Raw genomic sequence first — 13,836 nt, forward strand, 5'->3', positions numbered from 1 at the left:
TTTATCGGAGGAAACATGTTCACTGATACTATACCTCCTACGGATGGAATTTTGCTCAAGGTACGTGTATATTCAACCATTATTAAGTAATCATGCCAGTCATACAGCATCTACTAGGTATCAATACCTCCATGCCTTTTGGTAAACAGATTCCAGTGTTTTAAACTAAAAGGTTGTTTTGAACCGACATTTGTTAAAACCTTTTGATGGTTGGTTAAAACCGATAAAAGTTCAAAGCATCATCCTTCATTCCTATTTATCAAATGGGCCCTAAATACATGGACATATATTGTTTAACACATTTCAGCCGTTTTAATCTTTTAGAAATATCTTAGATGTAGAACGTTCTTTTCTTGTTGACTAAAATATATTTGTTTTTGCTTTGTCTCAACTAGTGGATACTGCATGATTGGAATGATGAAGATAGTGTGAGCATTCTGAAGAGATGTAGAGAAGCAATTTTGAGAAATGGTAAAGGAGGAAAAGTTATAGTTATTGAAATGGTGATTGAGAACCAGAATACGAATGAAATAACTGGAATACAATTGTCCTATGACGTGATGATGATGGGCAGCTTCTTCGGCAAAGAGCGTAACTTAGTGGAATGGGAGAAGCTCTTCTTCGAGGCTGGATTCAGTCACTATAAAATCAATGCAAAAATGGGAGCAAGGTCTCTCATTGAGCTTTACCCTTGAGATTATCTTGGTGGTGTTGTTCGATTCTCACGTTTGAATTATATAGAATAAATTATTTACCAATAGTACTTGGTTTGAATAATGTGTAACTCTCTTCTCATAGTGTTTTTTTTCCCTTTCCACCCTTCAATCAAGAAATGAAATAATGATATGTTAATTTTCCTCTTAATGGTCAATATATATTTTCCCTATATCTTCATATCAGTTCTCTTGATTTGGTCAAAGATGTTAGTTATAAAAAGTTTTGATAAAAGAATATTCGTTTTTAGATAAAATTATTTTATTTTTATTATCATCGCCACCATCATCGTGCATTTTGAATGAAATGGGAAGAGAAAACATGGTTTTGAGACTGAAAGGTACAATGTCCTAATTTAGTTGATGATGGACTGTTTTTCAACCCAGCAGGCACAGCCCACATTCTTTGAAGAATAAAAATTAAGCACTGAAAATGGTGCGGAATAAAACAAATGAGGAAGGCCCCACATTCTCTTGATTTGTCAAAGATGTAAGTTATGAAAATTTTGATAAAAGAATATTTGTTTGTAGATAAAATTATTTTATTTTTATTATCACTACCACCATCATCATGCATTTTGAATGTAATGGGAAGAGAAAACATGGTATTGAGACTGAAAAATACAATGTCCTAACTTAGTTGATGATGGGCTGTTTTTCAACCCAGTAGTACTGCGAACCACAACGGACTTGCCGTGGAAAAATTGCCCAAGGAACTAAAAATCAGAATTGTAATGGAATGAACAAGCTTCCATGTAATGACTAAATTAAAAGTGCACTAAAACCAAATAAACTGAAATGCAAGTAAACTAAATTAAAAAATACATAAATTAAACTAAAATAAATGAGAGTCTCAAGGTAATAGCCCATTTAAATGTATAAAAGGTGGTGAAATAACTCTATGATCTCATAGAGTTATCGAGTTATCTTAACACATAATTTTTTATAGTGCTTTTACAGATCACTTATTAGGCCATCACATAGTAACTCTCCCACCTATATCCCTTCCCTCTCCACCTTTTTTTCTTTTTTTTTTCTTGCGCTCTCTATTTTTTAATACTTTAAATGTTATTTTCTTTTATTTTCTTACGTATGTTTTGCTCTTTACTAATTTTATTTTATTTTTTATGTTTTTTTTTAATTTTTGTCAAGCCTTTTATAGTTTAATTTTTTTAACAACTGTCTTTACAACATCTAAGACATATAAAAAGCAATCAAGTGGACTTGCTCCTAAAGAGCCCACGTGTTGGCCTTCTTCTTCTTGTTTTATTTTTTTTCCTTCCATTTTTTTAAATTTCCCTCCTTTTCTCTTTTCTTTTTAATTTTTTAATTTTTCCTTCTTTTTTTTTTCCTTCCCTAATATTTTTTAGAGAGTTCATTTTTTTATAATATTCTTTTTTAAAATACATTATTCTAATAAAAATAATTTCTTTCAAATATGTCCCTACTTATTTTTTAGTCAAAGACTCCGAATTAACTATAATTCTTTTTTTTCTTTTATCTTTTTTTAACTTTTCCTCTTTTCCTCATTCTCTTTCTCTTTTTCTTTTTTCTTCATCTCTTTTACTTATTTTTTTTCCTTAACATTCTTTGACTATTCATTTTTTTTTTTTTTTTTACAATTTCATTCTTTGAAACACTTTCTTTTCTTTACTTTATTTTAATTAAAATAAAAAATGTCTCCCTATTTTTTTTTGGGTCAAAAAGTCATTTTTTTTTTTTACTCTTTCTCGATATAATTTTTTAAAATATATTTTTCTCTGACTCTAATTAATGGACTAATTTTCTAATATGGTTACGTGTTTTGACGTGGAATTAAACTTATAAAGTTATTCCCTACATACATAGCATGCGGCTTAACCAGTCTAATCTAATCTAACAAACATAAAAGTGTTAGCGTGCCACATGCTAACCCCTCACTTTTCCTTTTCTACTCATTTTTATCTTCTTTTTAATTTTTAATTTTTTGTGAATGTTTTTCAGATTTAAATTTTTTGTCCATTTTTAAAATTATATTTTTTTCTCACTTTACTCCTATGAATGCCATTTTTTGCATTTATTCCTATTTTATTTTTTAATAGTTAAAATAATTCTCTTCAAATGTGTCCATGCTTAATTATTTTTTCGTGTAATTTCTTTGATATACACATATTCCTTCTTTAGATAAAATTAAAAATTCTTAAATAGTTGTATAAATGAATTTATCGTTATTAAATAAATAATAAACTCTTCAAGCGTCTCTAACACGTCAATATGCCATAAAACTATGATCAGAAGCGATCAATAATGATGCTAAGTACAGTAGGTCCCGGTTTATTTATTAGGATAGTGAAAGGAGCGGACCTCTAAACTTCTATAGCACCAACCAGTCCAAATATCTAATAATGAATTCCAGCCATCTGGCCGCTAAAATTTGGTATTAGCCTTCCTACATAATGATTCTTTAAAATAACAGGAAAATTTCAACTCTAATTCTTTAGACTCGGAGAACAACAGATGTACGTTAAGTATAACCAAATGAATCAAGATAAATAATATTAATTTAATATCGAAGTTTGCGGCAATAAAATTTTTACATGATTAAATTATTAGATACAGATTGATATGTTAAACGCGATTAATGATATTAGACAATCTACTTTATTCCTTCATCGTAGTGGGTTGTTGCATGTAATTATAGAATGTGTAAACGATCCAGCAGAAAATTTTCAACTTTTACTTTAGTCTCTCTTCTTAGTCTTTTCTGATCAAATGATAAACTAGGTCAATTTTTTGAAAGTACTATTAACCAATTGAGCAGCAGACTAGGGAGAGAAAGGAAAATTTTTTCTGGGGAATTCTTGCTGCAAATTTTCTCAGGAAAGTCTGTATATACTCGGGAGGGATATAGTGAGATTCGAGTCTAGAGATCAATAAGAGTCCAGATCGAATTCCTTGAGGGGAGTTCGCAAGGGCGTAGCAAATCTTGGGCCTAACCTCATTAAATCGTGTTGTTTGTCTTCGCCATTTGTAATTTCTTGTTTATTTGTGTAATTGACCGAAGTTTGGGGCAAAAGAATTTCCTATCATGTAAAATATATGAGCTCTCCATAGCTTTTGTGATAATGAAAAAGTTTTAAATTTTACTTGCTTATGCCAAATTAATTAATGAAAAGTTTAAAATCAGTTTGTTTTATATATCCAAACTCAAATCATTGAGAATTAATCCTGAGACTCTGAATCTTATTCCTTATATTTTGGAGATATGATGAAATAGGTAGCCGAGAATGTTATTATACGACATGGAATCCATTCCTTCTTGAGAAAGAAGTAGATAAATAATTCTCTTGAGTGTTGATTCGGTACTTGGACTAGTTAGAGCGCTCTGGTTCATGAATGTGTTTTATGAATCAAGCCTTCCTACATAATGATTCTTTAAAATAACAGGAAAATTTCAACTCTAATTCTTTAGACTCGGAGAACAACAGATGTACGTTAAGTATAACCAAATGAATCAAGATAAATAATATTAATTTAATATCGAAGTTTGCGGCAATAAAATTTTTACATGATTAAATTATTAGATACAGATTGATATGTTAAACGCGATTAATGATATTAGACAATCTACTTTATTCCTTCATCGTAGTGGGTTGTTGCATGTAATTATAGAATGTGTAAACGATCCAGCAGAAAATTTTCAACTTTTACTTTAGTCTCTCTTCTTAGTCTTTTCTGATCAAATGATAAACTAGGTCAATTTTTTGAAAGTACTATTAACCAATTGAGCAGCAGACTAGGGAGAGAAAGGAAAATTTTTTCTGGGGAATTCTTGCTGCAAATTTTCTCAGGAAAGTCTGTATATACTCGGGAGGGATATAGTGAGATTCGAGTCTAGAGATCAATAAGAGTCCAGATCGAATTCCTTGAGGGGAGTTCGCAAGGGCGTAGCAAATCTTGGGCCTAACCTCATTAAATCGTGTTGTTTGTCTTCGCCATTTGTAATTTCTTGTTTATTTGTGTAATTGACCGAAGTTTGGGGCAAAAGAATTTCCTATCATGTAAAATATATGAGCTCTCCATAGCTTTTGTGATAATGAAAAAGTTTTAAATTTTACTTGCTTATGCCAAATTAATTAATGAAAAGTTTAAAATCAGTTTGTTTTATATATTTAAACTCAAATCATTGAATTTCACAAAAAATTTAAATTTCAAACGTCAAAATCAATAATTATAATTTAAATATACTTTCCAAACGAGCCATAAATTTCAAAAAGAACATAAATTTCTTAGTTTAATATGACTGGTAGCTAGGTAAAGTTTGATTAGGGGTGTTACAAATATGGTGTCCACTAAAAGGGAAGATGATCCACCAATTATTAAATTGAAAGTTGAAAAGATCACTCATATATCCGTTTAGAAATTGTACTCGAGATTAACAATCCAGCACTTATTATATTCTATATTAGTATAATATTTCTTTTGTCGGTGTAGATCTAATTATTGATCATTGGTCGTAAAAAAGTACAAGCATATGTGAGAAATATATATAATAATTAGTTGCATGTGATTACAACACACTGCCATATTTGTTTCTAACGAGTAAATATCTTTTTTTTTCCCCTTAAAGGGAGGGCAAATGTTTTCCATGAGCTGTCCATGATTTTTAGTTGAGTAAACTATTGTGACTTGAGATTATTCATGTAAGAGCAGGTGAGAACTATATATGATAATTTTTTTTACGAGCATGTGGGAATTATTATATAGTCCATAATATTTCTTTGTCTGTAAAGTTCTTATAATTAATTAGCCATCTGGAAGAGCGAACATATTTAAAAAGTAAAAGCATATAAATAAAAATTAAAATTATTCTAGTCATAATATTTCTTTTCCAACAAACGTAGTACGTGTATTTTTAATTAATTGTGGGATAGGGTTATATCACTTAATATTGTATATAAATACATAGTCTAATTTGGAGCAGTACCAATTTCACAAAAGTAAGATACATACGGATTCTTTGAATTTTTCCTCTATAAAAGGACATTCATAACTGCAGGATTTTACATGAGTTGAAACTTTCAATTTCAAGATTTTTAAGAGAGGAAAAAAAAACAGAGAATAAAAATGGATTATTTTAGTGAAGAAGTGATGAGTTCTAGTGAGTTGCTTCAAGCTCACTCTCTTTTGTGGAGTAACTCAGTACATATTGTTAGGAATTTGTCATTGAAGTGCGTCATTGAACTAGGAATACCCATTACTCTTTCGAAACTCATCTCTGCACTTCCTATCCATCCTTCTAAAGCTCAATGCATTTATCGCATTATCCTTCTAAAGCTCACTCCGGTTTCTTTTCAACCCGAAAAGTTAACGGAGAAGAAGAAGAATCATACTCTCTCACAAATGTTTCCCGGCTTCTCTTAAGCGACGGGCCTGCTTTCATCAAAATGAAATCATTTTTTCTTCTTGGCTTTCTTCCCGAAGCGATGGCTCCGTGGCACTCCTTGAGCACTTGGTTACAGCAAAGTGATGGCACAATATTCGAGCACGGGAATGGGAAGAACTTTTGGGATTTTCTCGTTGATGAGCCAAAACATATTCATCTCTTTAATGAGGCAATGGCTAATGACTCCCAGCTAATTGCAAAGTCATTCTAACTGAATATAAGAATGTGTTTGAGGGTTTGGAGACTTTGGTTGATGTTGGAGGAGGCACTGGAACCATGGCCAAAGCCATTGCTAGCAGTTTCCCACACATCAAATGCACCGTGTTTGACCTCCCGCATGTCGTCGCTAATTTAGAGGGAACTGACAACCTGAACTTTATCGGAGGAAACATGTTCACTGATACTATACCTCCTACGGATGGAATTTTGCTCAAGTACGTGTATATTCAACCATTATTAAGTAATCATGCCAGTCATACAGCATCTACTAGGTATCAATACCTCCATGCCTTTTGGTAAACAGATTCCAGTGTTTTAAACTAAAAGGTTGTTTTGAACCGACATTTGTTAAAACCTTTTGATGGTTGGTTAAAACCGATAAAAGTTCAAAGCATCATCCTTCATTCCTATTTATCAAATGGGCCCTAAATACATGGACATATATTGTTTAACACATTTCAGCCGTTTTAATCCACTACAACAAAAAAGCTTATTTGCATGTCATTGCAAATTAGTCGTCGTAAAAAATCCGAAGCAACTAATATATTTGCGACGACATAATTTTAAAATATCATCGCTAATATATTAACGACGATAGTCGTCACGAATAAGTCCATCGAATATGTTGTTAATAATGACGTATCATACCGTATTTCTGACGACATAATGTCTTCGCAAAAGTCTTTAAAACCATTTGCGACTAAACTGTCGTCACTAGTAATGTGGACTATTTGTGACGACACTTTAAATATGTCGTCGCAGATATAACTTAATTTTTTAACATTTATACGAATATTTTGTAATTATTATTTGCGATGACGTTGTTCGCTATTGTTGCAATTACATGGACATGTATTGTTTAACACATCTCAGCCTTTTTAATCTTTTAGAAATATCTTAGATGTAGAACGTTCTTTGCTTGTTGACTAAAATATACTTGTTTTTGCTTTGTCTCAACTAGTGGATACTGCATGATTGGAATGATGAAGATGGTCTGACCATTCTGAAGAGATGTAGAGAAGCAATTTTGAGAAATGGTAAAGGAGGAAAAGTTATAGTTATTGAAATGGTAATTGAGAACCAGAATACGAATGAAATAACACTGGAATACAATTGTCCACTGACGTGATGATGATGGGCACCGTATTCGGCAAAGAGCATAACTTAATGGAATGGGAGAAGCTGTTCTTCGAGGCTGGATTCAGTCACTATAAAATCAATGCAAAAATGGGAGCAAGGTCTCTCATTGAGCTTTACCCTTGAGATCATCTTGGTGGTGTTGTTCGATTCTCACGTTTGAATTATATAGAATAAATAATTAATTACCAATAGTACTTAGTTTGAATATTGTGTAACTCTCTTCTCATACAGTCATTTTTTTTTCTTTTCCCCCCTTCAATCAAGAGATGAAATAAAGAATCGTTAGTTTTCCTCTTAAGGGTCAATATATATTTTCCCTTTATCTTCATGCCAGTTCTCTTGATTTGGTCGAAGATGTAAGTTATAAAATGTTTTGATAAAAGAACATTTGTTTTTAGATAAAATTATTTTATTTTTATTATCACCACCACCATCATCATGCATTTTGAAGGAAATGGGAAGAGAAAACATGGTATTGAGACTGAAAGGTACAATGCCCTAACTTAGTGATGATGGGCTCTTTTTCAACCTAGTAGGCACAACCCACATTCTTTGAAGAAGAAAAATTAAGCACCGAAAACGGTGCCTGGTACAACTAATGAGGAAGGCAGCACAACCCACATTCTATAAAGAGGAAAAATTAGGCACAGAAAACGATGCCTAATAAAACGCATATGGAGGCTCTATTAATTGAGCCCCCCTACAATTCATTTTAAGTGCTCCAGCAGCAAAAGAAAGAAAAAGAAACGCATATGGAGGCTTTATTAATTGAGCCCCCCTACAATTCATTTTAAGTGTTCCAGCAGCAAAAGAAAGAAAAAGAAAGGCTGTTGAGAGAGAGTTTTTGTATACCTACAAAAGTGTTTTCTTTGTAAAGAGATGGGTAGATTATCATACCAGGTGAGTGTGAGAGAAATAGTGAGGATTCCTCTTATGGTCTTTGAACCGATGACAATCTTCCTTACTTTTTCCGATCCTGATAGGCCGATTATGATCCTGCCGCAGCTTCATCAAATTCTTCATTTTAGCTATCATGTCTACCTGAACGATTACCAAGCCCCAGCCCCTGACTCTCCTTAATAAGTGAACTTTGACTACTTACTACAAAAGCCTAAAAGGTGGATCTGCTTCTGACTATCCTCGACCATCCTTTGATTTGCATTTGCCTTTCAAGACCTGTGCTCTTCCCTTTCCTTCCATGGTTAAGGCTGGGGAAGAGATCAGTCGCTCAATTCGTTCAGTCCGCCGGATTCCTAGTACATTTGCTTAGCTAGGCCCTTTTTCCCATTCAGCTTTGTCGTCGTCAGGTCTATGCAGATAGGCAGGGATAGGAATCGTTTGGCTTGTCCCAGGTCAATCCCTTGGTTTTGGGGTCTTGTCAACATGGGCACTGTGCACACGTCATATCTTGTTGCTGGCTCTCCCGAATCACCCACAGATTTTCATTGAAATTTTTGCTTTTTCGGACCAAGTGGAACTTTCTCCGTTATTGAGGTAATGAAAGCTAGTGTCATGGTCTTATGCCATCTGACGATCCTAGTCTTCATCTCGCCCTGCTTTTCTTCCACCTTTATATAGATAAGGGGCACATTGAAAGGTCTTAAAAATAGATAATTGGTAGTTCTTCGCGCGCTAGGAAGTAGTACCAGCCTAAGACAAGTTGCCCCTTTCTATTGTTTTAATAAGATAAGGGTGACAGTAAAAACAATTCAGTTAAGGAGCCTAATGGAATAAAAAAAAGAATCTTGGCTCTACTTAGGCAGGAAACATAATTAATAGTAATACCTTTCCAAAGAAGGTTGGTTAATCGCTTCATACTTAGCCCCTAACTCCTTAGAAGACCAAGCTTCGGAAGCGTCGAAAGAGGAAGCCCTCTTGAGCGAATACGACCCCTCAGTAAGGGCCTACCATAAGCAAGCACGAAAGAAAAGAAGGCAACCAGGAGAAGCAGCGAAGCTTCAGAGACAAGGCGGCTCGCTCAGTGCTTACGAACGAAAAAGTGTTTGTCGATTAGGTAGGGGATACCTAATCCACTGGAGGGCCTCTGAAAGGGCTTTCTAGTTTATCACTAACTGTGGGATTCCCCTTTCTTGCTCATTTCTGTTATTGACGTATTTTGCAGCGCTGGACCATGGGCTCTTACTTGGCCTAATTAGGCCCTGATTCAAGAAATCACCCACTTATTCCTGATTCAACCTTCTTAGATCTTCGGGCATCTAAACTCTTAATTTAGTGGGGATGCTTTTTTTCGTCGAAACCCTTACGATAAGGTAGCTGAAGTGCTTCCCATGTGTGACGTTCCCCAAAAGCCAAAGGGGTAAGGGAACAGACCGTCTTTTTCAAAACTCTCGCGGGACTTCTTCTATTTTAGCCTTAAGACGAGAAACCTTAGTAGAAGTGGGCAGCTGCTCGGTAATTCTCAGTCTTGGGATTTCGGCCTTGATGCTGGATATCATCGACGGCCTCCTTTTCTTGTCTGAGTTGCCTGATCCTCGAGCTTCTTGGCGGGGTAAAGAATTCGAAGAAGACTCTCCGGCCTTGAATTCTTCCCTCCCTTTCTTCCAACTTCAAAAGGCCTGTTGGTGGAAAGCCTAACCTAAGTAGGGCTGCATACTCCAGATCTTCCATAAGGATGTGTCACGCCCCCCAATCGGGGTGGGTGACGTGGAACTCGATTTGGGATTAATAAAGCAGATTCCCAACCGGGTCCCACACTTAACTGCATTAAAATATAAATAAACGACATAATCCAAGAGCCTCTGACACACAGGGCTCCACCCCACAGGACATACAGTATCGTACATACATGCACATGTAAATAATCAATTACAACAGACATCATCCACAGTCTAGTAAATCCAAATGTCATTTATTACAAATTCTTACATATTCCTTACACTTTATGTCAGAGGATGAACACAATCCTCACTTGATCGTTCCGTAGCACCACTCAGCTACTCCTTATCATTTCCGTTTGCTACTATCCAGTCTCCAGGTTCTACTAATGGCACTTCTTATGATGATATGGTTTACATCCCTGTGGTGCGTACTGAGGAGCGTGTCACCCCTGTGACCCCTCCGCCGGCAGCTCCTACTATGGCAGTTTTATCACCACTTCCTTCTAGTTTCCCTGCTCCAGTTGAGATTACTCATGCCACTAATGCAACGACTTCGGCTGCTTCTAGCATTGCCGGTGATTCGATTACTATTCCTGCTATTGCTGTTGAAACAGCCCCTGACGGAACGGAATTCAATAAATCTTTTAATCCTTCTTTGAATCCCAGTTACCAAAAGCGGGAGAATCTTCGTTACATGCCTAGCGTAGGATAATGATGCGTAGGATCTTTGATCGATAGGCTAGGTCTGACAAAGGAAAAGGTCAAGGGTAGACTCCGTTCAGTTGGAGCGAGGGGTTAGGTTATGGACGAAGGGTGGTAGTAGATCACCAGTCTAAGACTTTAAGCGTTAGTGCCTTTATCCAGGTATCCCTACTTTTCTTTTTTTTAGGGTAAGAGCATAGTTTACTTTTCGAAAGGCTTCCAGGAGCGATACCAATAGCAATACAATACCGAGGTTCACACTTTTTTTTTAGAGAGGGTCTATGTTAGAACTCCAGCTGGACTAGAAGGAAAGGGCGGACTACCTGAAGCTCTCCCGACAGGGAGAGGGGAGGAGAGGTGAAACCTCCAGGCCAAGGAGCTGAAGCCCGTAAGTCCGAGAGAAGGAAATGTAAATCCATTATCTTCCTTGACTTCGTCTGGTAGCTTTTCATCACGTCGCCTTATCATTAAATAGTCCGAGTCAAGCATAAGGCTAGCCTTCTTCTGAGCCAAGATTAAACGCCGGGGACCATTCCCATTCCACGCCACGGGGCATCCCCTTTTAAGTTAAAATGCCCTTGATCATAACCAAAGAAAGGCAAGGAAAGACTTACAATCCCAGGAGCGAAGAGTGAACACATTACTAGAAAAACTAGTTCAGTAGACAGGGGCGACCAACTACATCTGCGTTCAATTCAAGAGTTTGAAGTACAGAGATCTTTCCTAGGGGTAAGTAAAGGATTCCTTCTGGCCTTCTCTTCTGCTCTGGTAGCTAAGTCACTCTTCTCTTTCCTTTATTAGGAATAGACAAGTCTCAGTCTTGCCCTTAATAGGAATGGAATCAAAATTCGGAGGTCAGCTTGTTTTAGGTCAGAAAGGGAATAAGGTTCTATCTCACTTGAAGACAAGGTTCAGTGTACCTGAATGCCCCTAATAATAAAGAAAGGGCATTCAGGTTCAAATCCAATTCGTGAGGTAACTCTGCCTCTTCACTAGAGTCGAGTTAAAGATAGCATAGCCTTTGATCAATAGGAAGATTGAGACTAGAAGTCTATCTCAGGTCCAGTTTCGATCTCGAACTAACTTACTTTACTTAATAGGCCGGAAGAGAGAGAGATCAACGACGGAGCTACTAGCTACTAGTTGGAAAGGACGAGACCACCTTTCGTACATTTCTACTGGTCAAGACATTCGAATAGCGAACGAAAGACCAGGAGACTGGATCTAGAAAGCACTTCCAGCAGGGTTGACGGCTGTGTGGCCCTCATTCAGCTGGAAGTAGGAAATCAATCCCGGCACGACCGATGACTTAGTCTCCTTCTCCGCTTCGACTCAACCACCTAACCTCTTAGAAAAGATCCGATAGATAGCAGCTACCTAAGGCGCTTTTAAGCCCTTCACCAATCACGGTCTTTCATCTAGTAAGTCCGAGTACTATGTTCTCCAAGCTTGACTAATAGAATAGGCAGGCCTTTTAGAGAGCAGTAGAATTAAGGGTTAGCTCTGCCTTCTTTCCAGCTAATTTACCATCTGTTATGGCCTCGTAACTATTAGAAGGCCCGGGGAATTCCTATCGATTTCCGATGGATAACAATCCATCTTTCTCGCTTTCGCTCTTTCTACCAATCAATCGCGAGGTTTCCGGGCATGAGAACGCAAGTGCCGGAATCGAACAAAACGTCCGAGGACGAAAGAAAAAATGCTCCGCGGGGAACTCGTTTCATGTCGGCGTATTCGTGCCGGTTAGACGTCGGCCATGAAATCCATCACTATACCGAGCAGATCACGGGCGCTTCCGGATCAGGTTGACATTTCCGACGCATGGAGACATGGAACACGTCATGCACATGAGATAATTCAGGCGGCAGGGCAAGATGATACGCCACAACACCGACTCGCTGCACGATCGAGAATGGTCTAATATACCTTGGCGCAAGCTTCCCTTTCACACCAAACTGAGTAACTCCCTTACGTGGGGAAACCTTCAACAGAACAAAGTCGCCTTCTTGGAATTCCAAAGGCCTACGCCTTCTGTCAGCATAGCTCTTCTGTCGACTTTGAGCTGTCAACAGGCGTTCTCGAATCACAGCTATCTTCTCGTCATTCTCTTGAATGACATCCGGTCCAGTTGTAAGTCTATCCTCCGGTTCCAACCAACAAACAGGTGACCTACAAGGACGACCATACAACGCCTCGAACGGTGCCATACCGATACTGGTCTGATAGCTGTTATTGTAAGTGAACTCAGCTAGATGTAGGTATTTCTTCCAGTTTCCACCAAATTCCAGAATACAAGCACGAAGCATATCCTCCAGAATCTGAATAACTCTTTCAGATTGTCCATCTGTCTGGGGATGAAATGTAGTGCTAAAATTCAGATCTGTTCCCATGGCTTCCTGGAAACTCCTCCAATACCGTGCATTGAAGTGGGTATCACGATCTGACGTGATAGACAGTGGCACCCCGTGTAACCTCACGATGTGCTCTAGGTACAATTCTGACAGAATCTTCCGAGAATACGTTGCACGAAACGGTATGAAGTACGCAGACTTCGTCAACCTGTCCACCACCACCCAGATGGCATCGTGCTTCAGCTCGGTTCTCGGTAGCCCCATCAGAAAGTCCATGGTGATGTGCTCCCATTTCCATCCAGGGACAGGAAGAGGTTGCAACTCCCCCGCTGGCTTCTGGTGCTCAGCTTTAACCTGGAGGCAAGTCATACACTCCGAGACATACTCACGAACGTCTCTTTTCATGCCTCTCCACCAGTAGTATCTTTTCAGGTCCTGGTACATCTTTGTACTCCTTGGATGAATAGCATACATCGATTTGTGTGCCTCTTACAGAATCTTCTTCTTTACCTCACCCGCCTTAGGAACAGCAAGGTGGTTGCGGAAATACAAGGCTCCATCCTCCCGGATTCTCCAATCCTCAAATTGTTCTCCATTCTGGATTCGAATCCAAATTCCTTAGAGGTGTGGATCATGCCATTGATTTTGCTTAACCTGTTGCACAATAT

The 13,836-nt window shown here is 37.3% G+C and overlaps 2 protein-coding genes and 1 pseudogene across 2 annotated transcripts in view; 2 read left to right on the plus strand and 1 right to left on the minus strand.

Annotated features, from left to right (window-relative positions):
- Positions 1-695, plus strand: part of LOC21386345 (trans-resveratrol di-O-methyltransferase) — a 1,401-nt gene extending 706 nt beyond the window's left edge. Inside the window, exons 2-3 of the mRNA XM_024164686.1 lie at positions 11-60; positions 396-695. Coding sequence (XP_024020454.1) covers positions 11-60; positions 396-695 — 350 coding nt within the window. The remainder of the gene's footprint in view (positions 1-10; positions 61-395) is intronic.
- Positions 696-6,178: 5,483 nt separating this feature from the next.
- LOC21386346 lies at positions 6,179-7,620 on the plus strand (annotated as a pseudogene).
- Positions 7,621-11,096: 3,476 nt separating this feature from the next.
- The window catches only part of LOC112091330, a 4,976-nt gene continuing 2,236 nt past the window's right edge, over positions 11,097-13,836 (minus strand). Inside the window, exons 4-6 of the mRNA XM_024164687.1 lie at positions 13,145-13,213; positions 12,744-12,799; positions 11,097-11,376 (exon numbers count right to left, since the gene is read on the minus strand). Of these exons, the coding sequence (XP_024020455.1) occupies positions 11,097-11,376; positions 12,744-12,799; positions 13,145-13,213 (405 nt within the window). The remainder of the gene's footprint in view (positions 11,377-12,743; positions 12,800-13,144; positions 13,214-13,836) is intronic.

The sequence above is a fragment of the Morus notabilis genome, unplaced genomic scaffold (genome assembly GCF_000414095.1).
Source record: "Morus notabilis unplaced genomic scaffold, ASM41409v2 Scaffold27, whole genome shotgun sequence".
Classification (NCBI taxonomy): domain Eukaryota; kingdom Viridiplantae; phylum Streptophyta; class Magnoliopsida; order Rosales; family Moraceae; genus Morus; species Morus notabilis.